Source organism: Poecilia mexicana, unplaced genomic scaffold (genome assembly GCF_051168715.1).
Source record: "Poecilia mexicana isolate PSO_F unplaced genomic scaffold, ASM5116871v1 scaffold_18, whole genome shotgun sequence".
Classification (NCBI taxonomy): domain Eukaryota; kingdom Metazoa; phylum Chordata; class Actinopteri; order Cyprinodontiformes; family Poeciliidae; genus Poecilia; species Poecilia mexicana.
In genome coordinates this window covers 27,827,752-27,848,249 of record NW_028263387.1, presented here as the reverse complement: position 1 = coordinate 27,848,249, position 20,498 = coordinate 27,827,752, and the positions used below count along the sequence as shown (strand labels likewise).

The 20,498-nt window shown below is 41.0% G+C and overlaps 2 protein-coding genes across 3 annotated transcripts in view; one reads left to right on the top strand and one right to left on the bottom strand.

Moving 5' to 3' along the window:
- Positions 1–6,295: 6,295 nt before the first annotated feature.
- LOC106913559 (high affinity immunoglobulin gamma Fc receptor I-like) overlaps positions 6,296–20,498 on the bottom strand; it is a 108,054-nt gene continuing 93,851 nt past the window's right edge. Inside the window, exons 1-6 of one of the 2 annotated variants that reach the window (XM_088015616.1) lie at positions 8,454–8,634; positions 8,135–8,380; positions 7,920–8,051; positions 7,642–7,710; positions 6,614–6,780; positions 6,296–6,423 (exon numbers count right to left, since the gene is read on the bottom strand). In XM_088015616.1, the coding sequence (XP_087871742.1) occupies positions 6,397–6,423; positions 6,614–6,780; positions 7,642–7,710; positions 7,920–8,051; positions 8,135–8,380; positions 8,454–8,619 (807 nt within the window). In that variant the 5' untranslated portion in view covers positions 8,620–8,634 and the 3' untranslated portion in view covers positions 6,296–6,396. Of the gene's footprint in view, positions 6,424–6,613; positions 6,781–7,641; positions 7,711–7,919; positions 8,052–8,134; positions 8,381–8,453; positions 8,635–20,498 lie in introns of those variants that run through there. The other variant, XM_088015615.1, reaches the window with a different exon arrangement.
- On the top strand, positions 9,859–12,866 carry LOC106913668 (high affinity immunoglobulin gamma Fc receptor I-like). The gene is made up of 8 exons (XM_088015613.1): positions 9,859–9,970; positions 10,273–10,308; positions 10,474–10,752; positions 10,826–11,071; positions 11,155–11,286; positions 11,496–11,564; positions 12,382–12,548; positions 12,739–12,866. Exons 1-8 carry the CDS (start codon positions 9,940–9,942, stop codon positions 12,763–12,765), a joined length of 987 nt encoding a protein of 328 aa, XP_087871739.1. The 5' UTR covers positions 9,859–9,939; the 3' UTR covers positions 12,766–12,866.

Below are 20,498 nucleotides of genomic sequence, written 5' to 3'. Positions count from 1 at the left end.
TTTATTTGTATAGCACATTTCAGCAGCAAGGCATTTCAAAGTGCTTTACATTATTAAAATAAAAATGGCATGTGACATTGAATAAACAGTGAGAAAGAGATTTTGAAGAAGATTTAAAAAGATAATTAAAACGTAGACAGTGAGAAAGAGAAATAAAAAGAAATTAATAAATAGATAAAAAGTAAAGATAAAAACATCAAAACCCACACTCTCATCCTAATTTAGCCATCCGGGTTCGTTGACTCCTAGGCAGTCCTATGAACTGGAGATATTTTTAGTAGGCCAGCAATTAAAATACCTTGTTGTGGTATTCTCCACTTCAACTCTTTCGAGTGGGAGAATCTTGCCTTTGCATCCACAAGAGGTTTGCTGCTTACAATCCTACTGTTTTATATGCGGTAAAATACCGAGTGGTATTTAAACCTCCAATCACTCCTTTTATGCTAAAACGGTTTGCCATAAGCGATCTGGGTGTGTCCTAAAGTTGTTAACGTCAGATGTTCCGAGAAAGACAATAACTCCAAATTAAACCTGAGTTCATCCATTTCAGGATTTTATTGTAATTTAAAACACAGGATTTGACCTTAAAAATGCAAAAATATTTCTAATAGATTCCAAATTTTTGGAAGTGATACGACACAGCTAGACGTCACTGTGACCATATTTAGAAGAAAAGGCCCTTTTAACAACATTTGGAGCTCCAGCGGAAGCGGAAGCGATGAGTCGGAAACACATACTTATTTTCTGACTTGGAACTTATAAGCATCCGACCTATTTGCAATTTATAGAAATGTAATAGAGTTAAAAATGTACTTTAAGTCCACACCACTATTTATTTATTATCTGTTTATTTAAAAAAACGTGATTTTTTAATCTTTTGAGCTTTTATTTTGAAGGTCAAGCTTTCTGTGCACTGCTATGCATTTGGGTACGTAACTTTTTCTCCCTCACATCGCCGTTAAGGTGAGTTACATTGTAAAAAGTTGCTGATATTTTGTTACATTTCCTTTGTAAATATTTCCTCTTTTGATATAAAGTGAATGGAAGATTGCAGTGACGGGCAGATGAAGCCTCATTGGGTGTATAGAATATTTCTCAAACTGTATTGAAACTGTTTTGCTGTGTCACTTCCAGTGATATCTGCTGGATTTAAAGTCATCATGGAGTGTTAACTGCTTCAACCCCTCATGTCGGGCGCTGATGCCTCAGCATTGTGCAAGAAATCTGGTTACAGTGAGAAAACCTGAGAGCAAATCCAACGTTTCACCTACAACATAAATAAGAGTTAATCCATGTAAACTAATTCAAATATCCTTTAGAAAGGATTAGAATAATCAGATAGAAAAATGATCAAAACTGGAAATGAGAATGTAACAATTATTTACCTTGCTTTCCGTGATAATGACCCCACATGGGAGAAAACTTCCTCTTCTTGGTTGATTCATGCCTGTTGTAGCATTCAGACAAGACCATAGATCCCATCTCATTATGGGGGGGACCATAAACAGGGAAAATCTTTAAGAGTAATTTTGGGGGGTCGGCAAAGTTACAGTAAAATGTGGTTTAAAAATGTTTTTATTGTGTTCAAGCTGCACCATCAAAAATGACTAGCAATAAATAACAAAAGTGTTTTTCTCAGTAAACAACCTGCTGAGACCAAAGAAGTCAAACTAAGATTCAAATGTTTAGATCTGAGTTTGGTTCACTGATCTAATCTCTGCTACACCTTTAAAAAACTTGAGGCTCTAAATAAAAACAAGTTTTAATAAGTAACTCCACTTAATAAAATTCCTCAAATATTTTATTGTAGTGGTTCTCAGTATAAGTCATGTGTTATTTAAATTATAACTTAAGTTGCTTTAAACTTTTTTTATTTTTTATTTTTGGGTGGGGGGGTTCATGATGGTGTGGAGCAATAAAAATGTAATCATCAAGTATACTGATGCTTTGAGTGAATTTTATATTTTGAATAATGTAATCACACTTTTTGAATATCAGATATAATTCTTCATATTGCTACATTGTGTTAAACCCTTTAGAAACTTGTTGTCTCATAGTTTGAAATGTTTCAGCCAATGATAAGATGAATAACCTCGTTTGTGTGCAGCAGTTAGATAAGGAGTGCAAATCGTAGCACAACAGGATGCAGCAGTTCAGAATCTTCTAGCAGCAGAAGTTAAAGGTGAAACATCTAACGAGAAAAGACAACTCCTTAAATGATTAGCAGCCAGAGTGGAGTGTTTTATGTAGGAGAGGATTTGACAGGTATAGTTTGTGTGAATAGTTGGAGGAGTTCATGATGTCTCTGGGTGAGAGGATGAGAGATAAAAGTATAAAGTCCTCACTCTCTCACTCAGACACGACCTCCTCCTGCAGGGACTCATTGCTGTTCATGTTTGTGGGTGAGTTATGTCTCCATTTGGCCAAATGCATTGATTTAATAAATGTCTTGGGAGTGATTTTACATTCTGGTTTATGGCTCATTTTGTGTCTTGTCTGAAAAATCTAAGAGCAGGTAGAGAGACGTGTTTTTGAAGTGATGGTTGATTTTGTCTCTCAACAGTTTTGGTGCCTTGACCGGGATATTTCAGGAAGGACTTGATTTCCTTCCTGAAATCAATTGAGGGACAATTGCACAGGGTTTGATAAGAGTGTGTTACCACAAAATGGAAACGTTGTGCTGTAGATAAAAGAATTGTATGTTTTAAACCTCACCTCTCTATAACTTGATCTCTGAGAATAAATAGGTTTCCTGATTTTCCTAATAATAATAATATAAAAAAAGCATGTTGCCCACCAACATGCCTTCTGTTGAGGAAACTGAGCCTGGGGACTCTGGGTTGGGCTCTCCAACCTCTGGGGACGAGGTCACTGAGGTGGTGAAAAAGCTCCTCGGTGGCAGGGCCCCAGGGTGGCAGGGCCCTGGGGTGGCAGGGCCCCAGGGTGGCAGGGCCCCGTGGTGGCAGGGCCCCGTGGTGGCAGGGCCCCGTGGTGGCAGGGCCCCGGGGTGGCAGGGCCCCAGGGTGGCAGGGCCCCGTGGTGGCAGGGCCCCGGGGTGGCAGGGCCCCGGGGTGGCAGGGCCCCAGGGTGGCAGGGCCCCGTGGTGGGAGGGCCCCGGGGTGGCAGGGCCCCAGGGTGGCAGGGCCCCAGGGTGGCAGGGCCCCGGGGTGGCAGGGCCCCGGAGTGGCAGGGCCCCGTGGTGGCAGGGCCCCGGGGTGGCAGGGCCCCGGGGTGGCAGGGCCCCGGGGGTGGATGAGATCTGTCCGGCTCACGCGACTCTGCAATATTGCATGGACATCAGGGGCAGTTCCCCTGGATCGGCAGACTGGGGTGGTGGTCCCCCTGTTCAAAAAGGGGGACCGGAGGGTGTCTAATCATTTTATTTTATTTCTTTTCATAAAGATGACAATTCAATTCATTTCTCAAAAATTTATCATAAAAATAATGCAAAAGTAACATTTTAAATATATAAAGTTTAACTAAACTATCAACATCAGTTTTACTGTCTCACTCTGATACTTTCTCCTGCGGCTCTAATTACTTATTATTATTATTTCTGTAATTTCTCCTGACCAGGTGTTGGTTGTTCATAACATGTAGAAACATGAAACTGATGGGAAAACATGAAGCAAAACCATCAAGATGTAAACTCCAAAATGCAACAGAAGAAAAATGTTACAGCCAGACAAAACGCTGCGATCACAGAAAATAGAAGCAAAAACCAAGAAAACAAACAGAAAAAAGCTGAAGCAGGAAGTTCTCATGAAAACATTTTTCAGACACAAAGAGTTGAGTTTGATCAGAACCTCAGGAAATAATAAAACTTTTAACTGAACTTCAGTTTAGTTTGGAAAATATTCAAACTTTATGAACATGGAGATCTGAGAGATATTAGCTTTGAATTAAATTTAAAATGACTAAAATTCACCCATAAGGATTGAACATGTTCCATAAATCATCTATTAGTTGATCTACATATTGATCAGATCAGATTTATTAATTCTGCTATAAAATAACAAACATTTTGAGTCAAAACTAAATTATTTCTGACTAAATTCAGCCCTGCAGCCTGACGGAGGAAAGACTGCAGGAAGCTGAAGGTCAGACGTCGTCTGGCTGTTTCTGACAGAGCAGTTTGGACATTATTGATCATTTATTCAGTAAATTATTGATCATTATTGGTTCGATCGGCTCCAGATATTATCTAAAATCAGCAGTAAAGAGGAAACTGACCTGCAGCGTTTCATGGTGACCCTGATCTTTTCCTCCACGTTGCCAGGTTTGACTCTGTCCTCCAGTCGGTCTGCACTCTGTGACCCAGCAGCTCTGACTCCGCCCACTCTGGTAAACACAGGTGAGCAGCTCAGGTTCAGGTAGAGACACGTAGAAGTCAAACATCCAGGAATGTTTCAGTTCACAGCAGAGAAAAGAAACAAAATGAAACATCATCAGTGATTTGATCAGTTATTGGTTACAGATCGACTCTGATCACCTGGGAATGATTGACAGAGGAATGTGAAGATGAAAAACTGGAGCTGGGAGGAGAAAACTGGAGAATATCTGAAGATTAGAATAGAAATGTTCATTATTTTAATTCCAGTATTTAATTGGATGATCTGAGTTCATAATATTTATTCTCCACATCTGTTTACTGTCAACAATAATAAGTTTGATTATTAAAGTTTCTTCTGCTTCAGTGATTTTAACTAAATTAAGTTCAGATTCAGTGAAAAACATCAGAAAAACATTTAGTTTAAATTTTAAATGAATCAGTAACTTGACTGATTCCTCAGGTGACCTTTGACCTCTGCTGTGTAAACTTTAACTCTCCTGTTTCTGATCGACTCCAACACTCAGACTAAATGTCTCATTTCATCATTAAAGCTTCATTTGTTCAGTAAATTAAATAAAGTAACTTCACATATTGAACTGATTTAGTTTAATATTCATAAAGCTGCAGCAGAATGAGATGAACCATGTGAGACAGGAAGTCTTTTATTGTGAAATCTCTGCTGAAGTTTCAGCATCATAAGCTAATAATGTTCTGATTATTAATAATCTATAATTAAACAGCAGCAGGTCAGGGTTTACTTTCTGGGACAATATAAAGTAAAATCTCACTTTTTCATATTTATGTTATCTTATTTATTATAAACCATCAGTTTTTATCTGTCAGTATTTTATGACATCATATTTTAACTGTTCATGTTTACAGGATTCACTCACTTGTATCAGTGAATTGATTTGTTATATTTCATTCATCTGACCTTATTTTGAATGTAAAGTTTCTGTTTACTGTACAGAACCCCTCCCCTCTTTACCTGAGCAGGTGTGACCTCTGACCTCTCCTGCTGCTGATGTAAAGAGGGAAACATTCAGATCTGAACATGTCTGAGTTTGTCTGAGACATTCAGCCTGATGCAGGACTGAAGGAGATCGCCATGGAGACCAGAACGAGTCTGGACCAGTTTAGGACTGGTTCTGATCCGGTTCTGCTGCAGACTCCATAGGTTACAGTGTAAAGATGAGGAGGAAAAGAAGATTTGGTTAAAAGTTTCTGCTGTTTCTGTAAAAGAACATTTTAACATTTAGCATCTGATTATGACTTTATTCTAATAATTTTATACTTTAAGCTGTAATTTTGTCTTTCATTTTGGCCCTAATGCTCCACCGTACTTTTACGCTTCACTAGGAGGCGCCGATTCCATTAGTTCAGGTTCTTCAGTGTTGGATGAAAACATGTGAAGCAAGTGGAACTTCTTTCCATTCCCTAAAATGTATAAGACTTTATTTAAAGACTAAAAAATAAAGTTAAGATTTTATTTCTGGCAGATTAAGTTGATACGAGTTTAAGGCCTTTTGTTGTTGTAGAACATGAAATCAGACGTCAGTGAAGGTTGGATGAATCTGATTGGCTCTGACCTGCAGCTGAGACGAGAAAACAAAGGGGACACATTTAGATGTAACACCTGCTGAAACAGGAGAGCAGGCGTGACTATTGGTTTAATAAACCAATAGCTCTACACACACACACACACACACACACACACACACACACACACACACACACACACACACACACACACACACACACACACACACACTGGTTATTACCTGGAAGTTTCCACTGAAGCCTGTTTCAAGCTGCGGTTTGTTGCTTTTTGTTTGATGATCTGCAGATCATTGATGAGAAACAGGAAACCATCAGATCGTTTCTGTCTGAAGCCGCAGAGACCAGAAACATCAACCATTAAAAATAATGAAAAGCTTCAATAATTCACTGGAGACCAAACTGTGTGATGGAAACATTTTATTAAACATCTGGAGGGAAACGATGGTAAAGCTGATGATGGTCTGAAGCGACAAAACAACTGAAGGTGAAGCAGCAGCTGGAGGTCAGAGGTCAGATGATGTCCTGAACCTCTGGAAGAATAAAAGCAAACAGCAGCAGGTCAGTTATTAACACAGATAAACATCAGAATCAGTTTAAAACATAAAGTTATTACATCAGAGCTCAGAGTTTTTACTGAAATGAATTCAAAACGTTTTTCAGATGAAACAGAAATAAAATCAGAATAAATCAGACGTGGTTCATCAACTCGTCTCCATCTACCTGTCTGACGCTTTCTGGATCCACGACGACTCTAGAAACATACGAGGTTCTGGACAGCAGCCGGGCTTCTGGACCAGAGGTTCTGTTCTCCTCACAGGCCGACCAGAACCGGACGGTTTCCTCTCTGACCTCTGACCTCAGGAACTGAGCCAAGGTTTCCGTCCCGTCTGACAGAAGAGAGACAGAAACATTAAAACTGATTATCAGATTTATATCAAAGACTGTGAAGAAAGTTCTGTTAGAGTCTGTTTGGGCCACAGAACCAGCCGGTTCTGGTCCAGGATCAGGTTCTAACCCTGCTGGTACTTTGGAAAATAAAAGTTATAACTTAGTTTATGTGAAATCCAATTAAAGAAATATAAGCAAATATAAAAGCTCAGCATGAATTAAATCTCCTTCCATGAATTAATGAACCAGTTTCTGATTGAGTTTATTTCATTAAACATATAAAACCAAAATGTCTGCAGAAGAAATCTGAGTTCCTGTTTTCTGCTGTTTGTGGGTCAAAGGTCAGCTCAGACTGTTCTGTGTGACAGGAAACGTTTTGATCAGAAACAGGAAGCTGGACGACCACAGAGCTGCTAGTCTGTTCAGCAGAACAACCACAGACTGCAGACAGAGACGGACCAACATGGCGGCTTGGTTCTGGTCCTACTGACTGTCACCATGGCAACAGATCACCTCATTCATTCCTACTGACAGTCACCATGGCAACAGATCACCTCATTCATTCCTACTGACAGTCACCATGGCAACAGATCCTACCGACAGTCACCATGGCAACAGATCACCTCATTCATTCCTGCTGACAGTCACCATGGCAACAGATCACCTCATTCATTCAGGGTCTGGAGATCCAACAACAAACTGACTGAATAAAAGCAGCAAAATCAGAAACATGGAGGAAGTTATTAGATCAGGATTAATAAGGACTGAAGAGGAAAGTTTACTGTGGATGTTTCAGACCTCAGAAACATCATCATCATCATCATCATCATCATCATCATCATCATCATCATCATCCTCACCTTTGGTTCTCTGCTGATGAAGCTGAGTTATCTGGATGTCGCTGTATGTGACATCATTTCCTTTATCAGCTGGAAGAAACAGAGATTACCCACAATACACTGCTTCAGGAAACGGCTCAGTTTTATGAGGAAATAGTTCCTCATATTTCACCAGTGATGGTGAAATGTTGGACTTTATTTTTTCATTTCAACAAGATATTTTTTAATAAAACAGAACCATAGGTTAAAAATTACATAAGTGAAAACAATATTTATGAATCAAGAAGTTTTTGTTTCACCTTTTATTTTGAGACGATGTTTCTTCACCAGTAGAACCAGTAAGACCAGTAGAAACACAAGACATAAAGATCCGAGAGGAAACATGATGACAAGAAGAGAAGAGGAGGCAGGAGGAGATGAGGTGGGTTTCTCTGAAATAAAGATGTTTATAAATATAATGAAACTTTATAAATTAAAGTCAGTAATAAAAGTCATGATCATCAGCAGTTCTGACCTTCCACAGAGATCCTGCTGGATGGAGACTCTCCCTGACCGCTGATGTTACAGTGGTAGAGACCTTCATCAGATCTCCTCACTGGGTTTAGGGTCAGGTTACCAGTAGTTTCATGACCAATGAAGGAGCCATCTTTATAGAAAGCAGCTGGGAGGTTGTGGGCTGGACTCTTTGCTCTGCAGCTCAGAGTGACGTCATCTCCCTCCATCACAGGGAGGACAGGACTCTGCAGGATCACTGATCCACCTCAACACAGAGACAAACTACAGCATTTCATCCATTTCCACACAGCAACACTAACTCCACAGTCTGATCTTACCAGAGACAGAGAGCTGGATGCTGCTGCTGCTGCTGCTGGAGGATCCAGACATGGACTCACACCAGTACAGGCCAGAGTCTAACGGGTATAGGTAGGTCATATTACAATTAGAACCATTTAACTTCCACCATCCATCTCCACATCGCTTCCTGGCTCCTCTATCCATTACAAATAAAATTGCAATAATAAAGATTGTAAGCATCTGTTTCCGTGGGGACTGAATGTTTTATATTTGGATTTTTAGACTTTGACTGAATCAGAAAATATCTTAAAATAAACAGAGAAAAACCAGTAAATCGGAAAATATCAAAGATTATTTTAAAAGTAAAAAACTTAATTATTGATAGAGATTTTTTGGTATTATCATTTTGTTATTACTTTAGTTCATATTCAGTCTAATGTTAATCAATAGTTAATCAACATTCAGTATTATTGTGATTTTCAGTTTAAAGTGTTCTCTTCCTTATGTGTGTACAAACTGACCTGGAGGCCCCATCTGCCTGTTCGTCTTCATGTCAAACAGTTAACTGTGTGTTTCTCATTACTTTCCACAGGTGCCTCCTTATCAACCAGAATACTCCCTATTTTAGAAACTGCCTGTGTGCAGTAATATTTTGTCTCTGCTGTCTTCCTTACCTAAACTCCTTCTTTTTGCTTGATAATAAAAGACAAGCTGTAACCAAAGGTATTCAGACGCTCTGTGAACGGCTCGGAGGAGCAGTTGGCGGAGACTTCTCCTTTTGCAAAAGCTTGGTCATAAAATTCATATTCGTTGTCTGTGGTTCTTTTAATGAAGGTTGGAGGAAAATACCTATCAATTATGTTTGTTCATCATTAGTTAATAGAAACACACTTCAACTTGTAAAAAAGCTGACTTTGAAATTATGGGAGCGTTATTATGATCAGAATTGGCGCCCTCTGATGACCAGTACTGGAAATGATTTTATGGGTTGATATAACGGGTTACAGTGTTGGCCATGCATGGAAAGACAAACATAGACATCATTATGAGATCTGCTAACTATTAATACAATGTGTGTTTCCTTTAGTGGAGGCTGATCTGCTGCAGATCAAGAATCTGGTAACTCGTCTCCATTAACAGTGTCTGTCTGTCTGTCTGTCTGTCTGTCTGTCTGTCTGTCTGTCTGTCTGTCTGTCTGTCTGTCTGTCTGCTGCACAGTGATCAGAGGTTTACATTGGATACAACTAGAGATCCTACTGGAGGCTCTGCTGAGGATTTATTTATTACTGCTGGGTCAGAACATTACTTCATGAAAATTATATTTGATTTAAAATTTCAATACTATGACTTGTAATTTTGTTGGCTTTTCAAACTTTTAAAGTTTAAAATTGTCTATTTTTGACTAAAAATACATTGTTTTTCTCTTGTGAATATCTTAAAGCTTCATTGATGAGAGAGGAAGAGGAAGAGGAAGAGGGCGGTCCGTCTTTATTCTGAGTCTCCAGTCAGACATGAAGAGAAACCATGAAGGAAACAAGTCAGATTCTGCTGCTCTGTAAGTTCATGTCTGCTGATTGATTTAATGATTGATACTGTCTGATTATTGATGATGATGATGATGATGATGATGATGATGATGATGATGATGATGATGATGATGAAGGAGAAACAACAGAATTAACATCATTAGGTTTAAAATTTAGTTAAAGCTGCAATGATCTTAACCCAGTTTAGAAAATTATTAAAATATTAAAAATCTGGACTTGTGTCATGGAGGCCTGCTGGTCGTCTGATTCATCAGTTTTATACGATAACTAAACTTTAATTGAAACCAATTTAAATATCTTTTTTCTGTAGGTCTGAGTTTCCTGCTGGGCTGCAGAATAAACCAAGGTTAGTAACATTTATACTTCATTATTTCTAAGAGGCAGATTATAAAGCATTAGTTGTGTTTTACAAACACAGATTATAAAACCAGAAATATGTGTGCTATTTTTGGAGATTCCTAAATCTTATTTGTGAAAAACCTTTTCATCTGAATCAGTGATTTTATTTCAGTCTCTCCAGCTGCTCTGACTGTGAGTCCCAGCAGATCTCAGTTCATTAAAGGAGAATCAGTGACTCTGATCTGTGAGGATGAAAACAGCTCTGATGGAGGAACTGTGAGGAGAAACACAACCAGAGGAGCCAGGAAGCGATGTGGAGATGGATGGTGGAATAAAAACGGATCTACCTGTAAAACCAGCAGCATTGAGGAACATGACTCTGGCCTGTACTGGTGTGAGTCCATGTCTGGATCCTCCAGCAGCAGCAGCAGCATCCAGCTCTCTGTCTCTGGTAAGATCAGACTGTGGAGTTAGTGTTGCTGTGTGGAAATGGATGAAATGCTGTAGTTTGTCTCTGTGTTGAGGTGGATCAGTGATCCTGCAGAGTCCTGTCCTCCCTGTGATGGAGGGAGATGACGTCACTCTGAGCTGCAGAGCAAAGAGTCCAGCCCACAACCTCCCAGCTGCTTTCTATAAAGATGGCTCCTTCATTGGTGATGGACCATCAGGTCACATGACCCTCCTCCATGTCTCCAGCTCTGATGAAGGCCTCTATAAGTGCAGCATCAGCGGTCAGGGAGAGTCTCCATCCAGCAGGATCTCTGTGGAAGGTCAGAACTGCTGATGATCATGACTTTTATTACTGACTTTAATTTATAAAGTTTCATTATATTTATAAACATCTTTATTTCAGAGAAACCCACCTCATCTCCTCCTGCCTCCTCTTCTCTTCTTGTCATCATGTTTCCTCTCGGATCTTTATGTCTTGTGTTTCTACTGGTCTTACTGGTTCTGCTGGTGAAAAAACATCGTCTCAAAATAAAAGGTGAAACAAAAACTTCTTGATTGATAAATATTGTTTCCACTTATGTAATTTTTAACCTATGGTTCTGTTTTATTAAAAAATATCTTGTTGAAATGAAAAAATAAAGTCCAACATTTCACCATCACTGGTGAAATATGAGGAACTATTTCCTCATAAAACTGAGCCGTTTCCTGAAGCAGTGTATTGTGGGTAATCTCTGTTTCTTCCAGCTGATAAAGGAAATGATGTCACATACAGCGACATCCAGATAACTCAGCTTCATCAGCAGAGAACCAAAGGTGAGGATGATGATGATGATGATGATGATGATGATGATGATGATGATGATGTTTCTGAGGTCTGAAACATCCACAGTAAACTTTCCTCTTCAGTCCTTATTAATCCTGATCTAATAACTTCCTCCATGTTTCTGATTTTGCTGCTTTTATTCAGTCAGTTTGTTGTTGGATCTCCAGACCCTGAATGAATGAGGTGATCTGTTGCCATGGTGACTGTCAGCAGGAATGAATGAGGTGATCTGTTGCCATGGTGACTGTCGGTAGGATCTGTTGCCATGGTGACTGTCAGTAGGAATGAATGAGGTGATCTGTTGCCATGGTGACTGTCGGTAGGACCAGAACCAAGCCGCCATGTTGGTCCGTCTCTGTCTGCAGTCTGTGGTTGTTCTGCTGAACAGACTAGCAGCTCTGTGGTCGTCCAGCTTCCTGTTTCTGATCAAAACGTTTCCTGTCACACAGAACAGTCTGAGCTGACCTTTGACCCACAAACAGCAGAAAACAGGAACTCAGATTTCTTCTGCAGACATTTTGGTTTTATATGTTTAATGAAATAAACTCAATCAGAAACTGGTTCATTAATTCATGGAAGGAGATTTAATTCATGCTGAGCTTTTATATTTGCTTATATTTCTTTAATTGGATTTCACATAAACTAAGTTATAACTTTTATTTTCCAAAGTACCAGCAGGGTTAGAACCTGATCCTGGACCAGAACCGGCTGGTTCTGTGGCCCAAACAGACTCTAACAGAACTTTCTTCACAGTCTTTGATATAAATCTGATAATCAGTTTTAATGTTTCTGTCTCTCTTCTGTCAGACGGGACGGAAACCTTGGCTCAGTTCCTGAGGTCAGAGGTCAGAGAGGAAACCGTCCGGTTCTGGTCGGCCTGTGAGGAGAACAGAACCTCTGGTCCAGAAGCCCGGCTGCTGTCCAGAACCTCGTATGTTTCTAGAGTCGTCGTGGATCCAGAAAGCGTCAGACAGGTAGATGGAGACGAGTTGATGAACCACGTCTGATTTATTCTGATTTTATTTCTGTTTCATCTGAAAAACGTTTTGAATTCATTTCAGTAAAAACTCTGAGCTCTGATGTAATAACTTTATGTTTTAAACTGATTCTGATGTTTATCTGTGTTAATAACTGACCTGCTGCTGTTTGCTTTTATTCTTCCAGAGGTTCAGGACATCATCTGACCTCTGACCTCCAGCTGCTGCTTCACCTTCAGTTGTTTTGTCGCTTCAGACCATCATCAGCTTTACCATCGTTTCCCTCCAGATGTTTAATAAAATGTTTCCATCACACAGTTTGGTCTCCAGTGAATTATTGAAGTTTTTCATTATTTTTAATCGTTGATCTTTCTGGTCTCTGCGGCTTCAGACAGAAACGATCTGATGGTTTCCTGTTTCTCATCAATGATCTGCAGATCATCAAACAAAAAGCAACAAACCGCAGCTTGAAACAGGCTTCAGTGGAAACTTCCAGGTAATAACCAGTGTGTGTGTGTGTGTGTGTGTGTGTGTGTGTGTGTGTGTGTGTGTGTGTGTGTGTGTGTGTGTAGAGCTATTGGTTTATTAAACCAATAGTCACGCCTGCTCTCCTGTTTCAGCAGGTGTTACATCTAAATGTGTCCCCTTTGTTTTCTCGTCTCAGCTGCAGGTCAGAGCCAATCAGATTCATCCAACCTTCACTGACGTCTGATTTCATGTTCTACAACAACAAAAGGCCTTAAACTCGTATCAACTTAATCTGCCAGAAATAAAATCTTAACTTTATTTTTTAGTCTTTAAATAAAGTCTTATACATTTTAGGGAATGGAAAGAAGTTCCACTTGCTTCACATGTTTTCATCCAACACTGAAGAACCTGAACTAATGGAATCGGCGCCTCCTAGTGAAGCGTAAAAGTACGGTGGAGCATTAGGGCCAAAATGAAAGACAAAATTACAGCTTAAAGTATAAAATTATTAGAATAAAGTCATAATACAGACTCAGTTATGAAATCAGATTAAAATATTATTTTACAGAAACAGCAGAAACTTTTATCCAAATCTTCTTTTCCTCCTCATCTTTACACTGTAACCTATGGAGTCTGCACCAGAACCGGATCAGAACCAGTCCTAAACTGGTCCAGACTCGTTCTGGTTTCCATGGCGATCTCCTTCATTCCTGCATCAGGCTGAATGTCTCAGACAGACAAACTCAGACATGTTCAGATCTGAATGTTTCCCTCTTTACATCAGCAGCAGGAGAGGTCAGAGGTCACACCTGCTCAGGTAAAGAGGGGAGGGGTTCTGTACAGTAAACAGAAACTTTAGATTCAAAATAAGGTCAGATGAATGAAATATAACAAATCAATTCACTGATACAGGTGAGTGAATCCTGTAAACATGAACAGTTAAAATATGATGTCATAAAATACTGACAGATAAAAACTGATGGTTTATAATAAATAAGATAACATAAATATGAAAAAGTGAGATTTTACTTTATATTGTCCCAGAAACTAAACCCTGAGCTGCTGCTGTTTGATTATAGATCATTAATAATCAGAACAATGATCAGTTTATGATGCTGAACTTCAGCAGAGATTTCACAATAAAAGACTTCCTGTCTCACATGTTCATCTCATTCTGCTGCAGCTTTATGAATATTAAACTAAATCAGTTCAATATGTGAAGTTACTTTATTTAATTTACTGAACAAATGAAGCTTTAATGATGAAATGAGACATTTAGTCTGAGTGTTGGAGTCGATCAGAAACAGGAGAGTTAAAGTTTACACAGCAGAGGTCAAAGGTCACCTGAGGAATCAGTCATTTATTTAATTAAATATTAAACTAAATGTTTTTTCTGATGTTTTTCACTGAATCTGAACTTAATTTAGTTAAAATCACTGAAGCAGAAGAAACTTTAATAATCAAACTTATTATTGTTGACAGTAAACAGATGTGGAGAATAAATATTATGAACTCAGATCATCCAATTAAATACTGGAATTAAAATAATGAACATTTCTATTCTAATCTTCAGATATTCTCCAGTTTTCTCCTCCCAGCTCCAGTTTATCATCTTCACATTCCTCAGTGAATCATTCCCAGGTGATCAGAGTCAATCTGTAACCAATAACTGATCAAATCACTGATGATGTTTCATTTTGTTTCTTTTCTCTGCTGTGAACTGAAACATTCCTGGATGTTTGACTTCTACGTGTCTCTACCTGAACCTGAGCTGCTCACCTGTGTTTACCAGAGTGGGCGGAGTCAGAGCTGCTGGGTCACAGAGTGCAGACCGACTGGAGGACAGAGTCAAACCTGGCAACGTGGAGGAAAAGATCAGGGTCACCATGAAACGCTGCAGGTCAGTTTCCTCTTTACTGCTGGTTTTAGATAATATCTGGAGCCGATCGAACCAATAATGATCAATAATTTACTGAATAGATGATCAATAATTTACTGAATAGATGATCAATAATTTACTGAATAGATGATCAATAATGTCCAAACTGAGTCTGACCTTCAGCTTCCTGCAGTCTTTCCTCCGTCAGGCTGCAGGGCTGAATTTAGTCTGAAATAATTTAGTTTTGACTCAAAATGTTTGTTATTTTATAGCAGAATTAATGAATCTGATCTGATCAATATGTAGATCAACTAATAGATGATTTACAGGCAGATTTATGGAACATATTTAAACTTCTGGGTTTAATTTTTTGTCATTTTAAGCCTTCAAAGCTAAGAGCTTTCAGACTTGGACTGTTTCTGATCTGTTTAAGTTTATACCTGGTTTCTCCAGTTAAAACTGTAGTTCAGTTAAAAGTTTCCAGTTAAATCATAACATCTTGTCCTTCCTGAGGTTTTGCTCTGGTATCATTTGGTCTTTGACTCTTTGTGGTTTGAAGAAATTCTGTTTTGTTGATCCAGTTTGCAGCGTTTTATACTTGCTGTTGTTTATTCTATTTCTGCCATTTTCCATTTTTAATTTAACTTTCTGTAGTTTGGGCATTTTATCTATAATGCAACATTTTTTAGCATTTTCCTTTGTCACTTATTTTGTTGATTTCCGGCTTTAGCTTCTATTTTCTGTGACTGAAACGTTTTGTCCGCAGCTGTAGGATTTTTTTGCTGCATTTTGTGTTGCACATTTTTTGTGTTTTGCATTATTAATGTATTTGCATCTTGTTTCACCGTTTGCTGCATGTTTGCACATCAGAAACTGTTAAAATCTCCAGGCCACAAGCAGCAATAAGAGAATAAACAGAGAAGTTCAAGTTAAAAGCAAAAATGACAGAAAATATGGAATTAGAGAGCAGAAGGAGAAATATCAGTCAGATTGATCAGTTTGTTCTTTAGCTTTGGATCTTTAAATAAATATAAAATCTTCCTAAACATTTCAGGTGAAACTGATGTTGATGATTCCAGATAAGCTAAATTTATTACACTAATTTATTACTCTAATAATATTAAATGAAGAAAAACTTTATTCGTTCTGGTAACAGAAATGTGAAAACATGAATAAATGGAGATAATTTACTCATTCTGATCATTATTATTCACACATTTTTAAGCATTGTGTAAATCTTTATGTTTATTCAGGAGGAAAAAAAATCAATCAGAAACACAAACCAAACCAAAACTGAGTCAAAACAACAAACCTGTCATAAGGTGGAGGTTGAAGTGGTGTAGAGAGAACGCTGAGAACCCAGGTATGGTGATGATGATGAATTTAATGGTGAAAATGAAGCTCAACAGTCCATACAGGCAGCACGGCAGAGACTAGCACACAGCTAAGTACCGGTAGCAACTGGTTATAAGACTGAAACGTTAGACAAACCAGGACTTTACAGTTCTACTGGCGAACTACGACGATAGACAAACGACGAGGACCCGACGAGGAACACAGACAACAGGTGGGTTTAAATACACACGGGGTAATTAAGGGAATGAGACACACCTGGGGAGCAATCAACGGGGAGGACAGGACAGAGACTCACAGGGAAACAGGACTGAACACAGAAAACTCAAAAATAAACACACAAAAACACGGATCCTGACAGTACCCCCCTCTCAAGGGCGGATACCAGACGCCCACAAAAACAGAAAAGTCCAATAACACAAAACAACCCAACAGGGTGGGTGGAGGGGCGACGGAAGGAGGGCAAGAGTCCATAGAAAAAACAGTCCAACAAAAAACAACCCAACGGGGTGGGCGGAGGGGCGACGGAAGGGGCCAGAGTCCAGAAACTGTCCAAAACAAAAAACAACCCAACAGGGTGGGCGGGGAGGCGGGTCCGGCGGGCGTCGCCGGCGCAGGAACCGGAGTCCCGGAGGCGGGTCCGGCGGTCTCTTCCGCCGGCGCAGGAAGCAGAGACGTGGAGGCGGATCCGGCGGGCGGCGTCTCCGGCGCAGAAAGCCGAGACGTGGAGGCGGATCCGGCGGGCGGCGTCTCCGGCGCAGAAAGCCGAGACGTGGAGGCGGATCCGCCGGGCCGGCAGGAAGGCCGGCTGGAAACTCGGGCGGAGCAGACTCAGGAAACTCGGGCGGAGCAGACTCAGGAAACTCGGGCGGAGCAGACTCAGGAAACTCGGGCGGAGCAGACTCAGGAAACTCGGGCGGAGCAGGCTCGGGGGAAGGCTGCGCTCCGGCAGCAGGCTCGGGGAGCTCTGGCTCGGGGGAAGGCTGCGCTCCGGCAGCAGGCTCGGGGAGCTCTGGCTCGGGGGAAGGCTGCGCTCCGGCAGCAGGCTCGGGGAGCTCTGGCTCGGGGGAAGGCTGCGCTCCGGCAGCAGGCTCGGGGAGCTCTGGCTCGGGGGAAGGCTGCGCTCCGGCAGCAGGCTCGGGGAGCTCTGGCTCGGGGGAAGGCTGCGCTCCGGCAGCAGGCTCGGGGAGCTCTGGCTCGGGGGAAGGCTGCGCTCCGGCAGCAGGCTCGGGGAGCTCTGGCTCGGGGGAAGGCTGCGCTCCGGCAGCAGGCTCGGGGAGCTCTGGCTCGGGGGAAGGCTGCGCTCCGGCAGCAGGCTCGGGGAGCTCTGGCTCGGGGGAAGGCTGCGCTCCGGCAGCAGACTCGGGGAGCTCGGGCGGCTGCGCTCCGGCAGCAGACTCGGGGAGCTCGGGCGGCTGCGCTCCGGCAGCAGACTCGGGGAGCTCGGGCGGCTGCGCTCCGGCAGCAGACTCGGGGAGCTCGGGCGGCTGCGCTCCGGCAGCAGACTCGGGGAGCTCGGGCGGCTGCGCTCCGGCAGCAGACTCGGGGAGCTCGGGCGGCTGCGCTCCGGCAGCAGACTCGGGGAGCTCGGGCGGCTGCGCTCCAGCAGCAGACTCGGGGAGCTCTCCAGCGGCGGGAGACGGACAGGCAAAGGTAGTTGGAGTGGCTGGGCGGAAGCGCGGAATATCCGGTCTAGGAGGCAGAGGGTCGCCAGTCATGATGGCCAGAGCTGTTTGGCGCTCCCACTCTGCCTCCAACAGGAGCTCCTCCAACCCCACAACCGGCAGCCGCGGAGCCCAGTACTCCAACTGGAGTACCACCCGGGTGGCGAAACCAAGCCGACGCCAGGCTGAGTATGGCTTGGCCAGGGCCTCCACATAGCCCTTAACAGAGTCCTCCAAATATGCCCATTCCTCCTCCGTCGGGTTCATGATTAAATGCGTTCCTCACCGGTTTTGGTCGGGTCCTCCTGTCATAAGGTGGAGGTTGAAGTGGTGTAGAGAGAACGCTGAGAACCCAGGTATGGTGATGATGATGAATTTAATGGTGAAAATGAAGCTCAACAGTCCATACAGGCAGCACGGCAGAGACTAGCACACAGCTAAGTACCGGTAGCAACTGGTTATAAGACTGAAACGTTAGACAAACCAGGACTTTACAGTTCTACTGGCGAACTACGACGATAGACAAACGACGAGGACCCGACGAGGAACACAGACAACAGGTGGGTTTAAATACACACGGGGTAATTAAGGGAATGAGACACACCTGGGGAGCAATCAACGGGGAGGACAGGACAGAGACTCACAGGGAAACAGGACTGAACACAGAAAACTCAAAAATAAACACACAAAAACACGGATCCTGACAAAACCTTTACAGAACATGTATAGAAACAATACGAGGTAAAAAAAAAAAAAAAAAAGAAGCTAAAATGCTGTTTTTATTTAAATAAATATGAATTTAAAGGAGATAAAATTCTTCATTAAATGTTTTTTGCTTGGTCCCGTTTACACGACAACGATTTTGGATAAAAACGGAAGAGTTTTGTTGCGTTTGTAGTGCGCATTTACACGAAACCACCGAATATTTTCTCTGACAACGGATTGAAAACGGTTCCAGAGTGCGATGTTTCTGAAACGTACCGTTTTCCGTTGTCGTGTAAACAGAGAAAACGGATCTTTTCTTCCAGAGAATCCCCAGCTCATGCATAGTATGACGCAAAACATAGCTGCTTCCTACAATCCACAGAAGAAGAAGAAACTACTCACAATACTGGTGTTACTGTTTCCCCATCAGATACGGTTCCCTCAGCGTCTCTTCACCGCTCCGCGCCGCCCAGGTGGCAAAATACACGGCTGCTTGTTCAGCCTCTTATCTAGGGAACTACGGACACCGTGAAAGCTCAAACAAGGTGTTTCAGCAAAATTATCCCACTTTTTCCAACTGCATGCGCCTTTTTCTTTTCCCCCAGTATCTGGGGAACGGCACCTGATGGGGAAACGCGAATCGAGGTGCTTTCAAATAGAACTTTTTAATAAAACACATAAACCAAATAACCTAGCACCATTTAGTGGTGTAGCAGGGGAATCACACATTTTCGATTTATACCGTTTCTGTGTAAACACAGATTTTAATTAGAACGTTTTCATGTGAATGTAATAACAGAAACGGAACAAAAAATCCGTTTATACAATCTTTGTCGTGTAAACGCCCCTGTTTCATATTTTACTGCTGTGGTTCGTTAAAACGTCTGAGGTTTCCTCAGTGATCTCATTGTTTCTTCAGTTTCATAAGTTTAAAACAGATTAATGATGTTTTCCTAATAATCCATCAGTTTTTATTGTGTTGATGTTTTATCACCCAGATTAACATTGATTTCTGATTAATAATTATTTAGACTGAATGAAGCTGTGATGTTATTTATATGCTGTGTTTGGTTTATAACTGTAAATTACATAATCACAATGTTAGAATTAGACTTTCAACCCTGACATGATGGAATGTTTAATATGTGATTGATATGAAAATAATAATATAAAAACTTTTAGATAATCAGATATGAGTAAAATGATCTAAGATGTTCTGTTTCATGTTGCTGATGATATTTGGCTGCTGAAAGATTTTAGTTAAAAACATTGTAGTGACTATTTGTCCCAAAATTTAAATTAAAAAATCAAATAAACTCAAGACTCAAAGGTGACCAAAACAAAAGTGAATCCAACTCAAATAGTCACCTGATGCATCATGGATTCTGGTTTACGCAGCACAAAGGATCAAAACGTCGAAATGCAGTTCTTTGGTTTTATTTTCACAGTCCAGGCAAAAGGTTACAGGATTCTGCTCCTACTCCTGTCCCTGTCCTCTGACTGACTGATGGATAGGCTGGTAAAAACCTTGTGACCACCATGTACATAATAAGCTGCCTAAGAGACCCAGATATTTATACCATGAAATACCCAGATCCCAACCTGAAATTAATTAACTAATTAAGTGAATTCCTAATCAAAGAACTTATTCTAAACAAAAACAAAAATTCTAATGAAAAATCAACTAGGAAACAAACAAGAATAAAACAATTTAAATTCTAAGGTTTAACTAAAAAATGGGAAAATAACTCCTAAAAACATTTTAATAATTGATCATCTGAGATTTAAACCAAATATACAAAGAAATTTAATTTAGTTTTTATTAATGCTGCAGAGTGGAGCAGTAGAGCTGTTACCTTGCAGCAAGAAGGTTCTGGG

What these genes read in the sequence shown, in the direction of transcription:
- LOC106913668 (XM_088015613.1), top strand. Translation starts at nt 9,940, where the DNA reads ATGAAGGAAACAAGTCAGATTCTGCTGCTCT. An exon ending in GGGCTGCAGAATAAACCAAG is followed by an intron (nt 10,309 to 10,473) that starts GTTAGTAACATT and finishes ATTTTATTTCAG; the next exon opens with TCTCTCCAGCTGCTCTGACT. An exon ending in TCATCAGCAGAGAACCAAAG is followed by an intron (nt 11,565 to 12,381) that starts GTGAGGATGATG and finishes CTCTTCTGTCAG; the next exon opens with ACGGGACGGAAACCTTGGCT.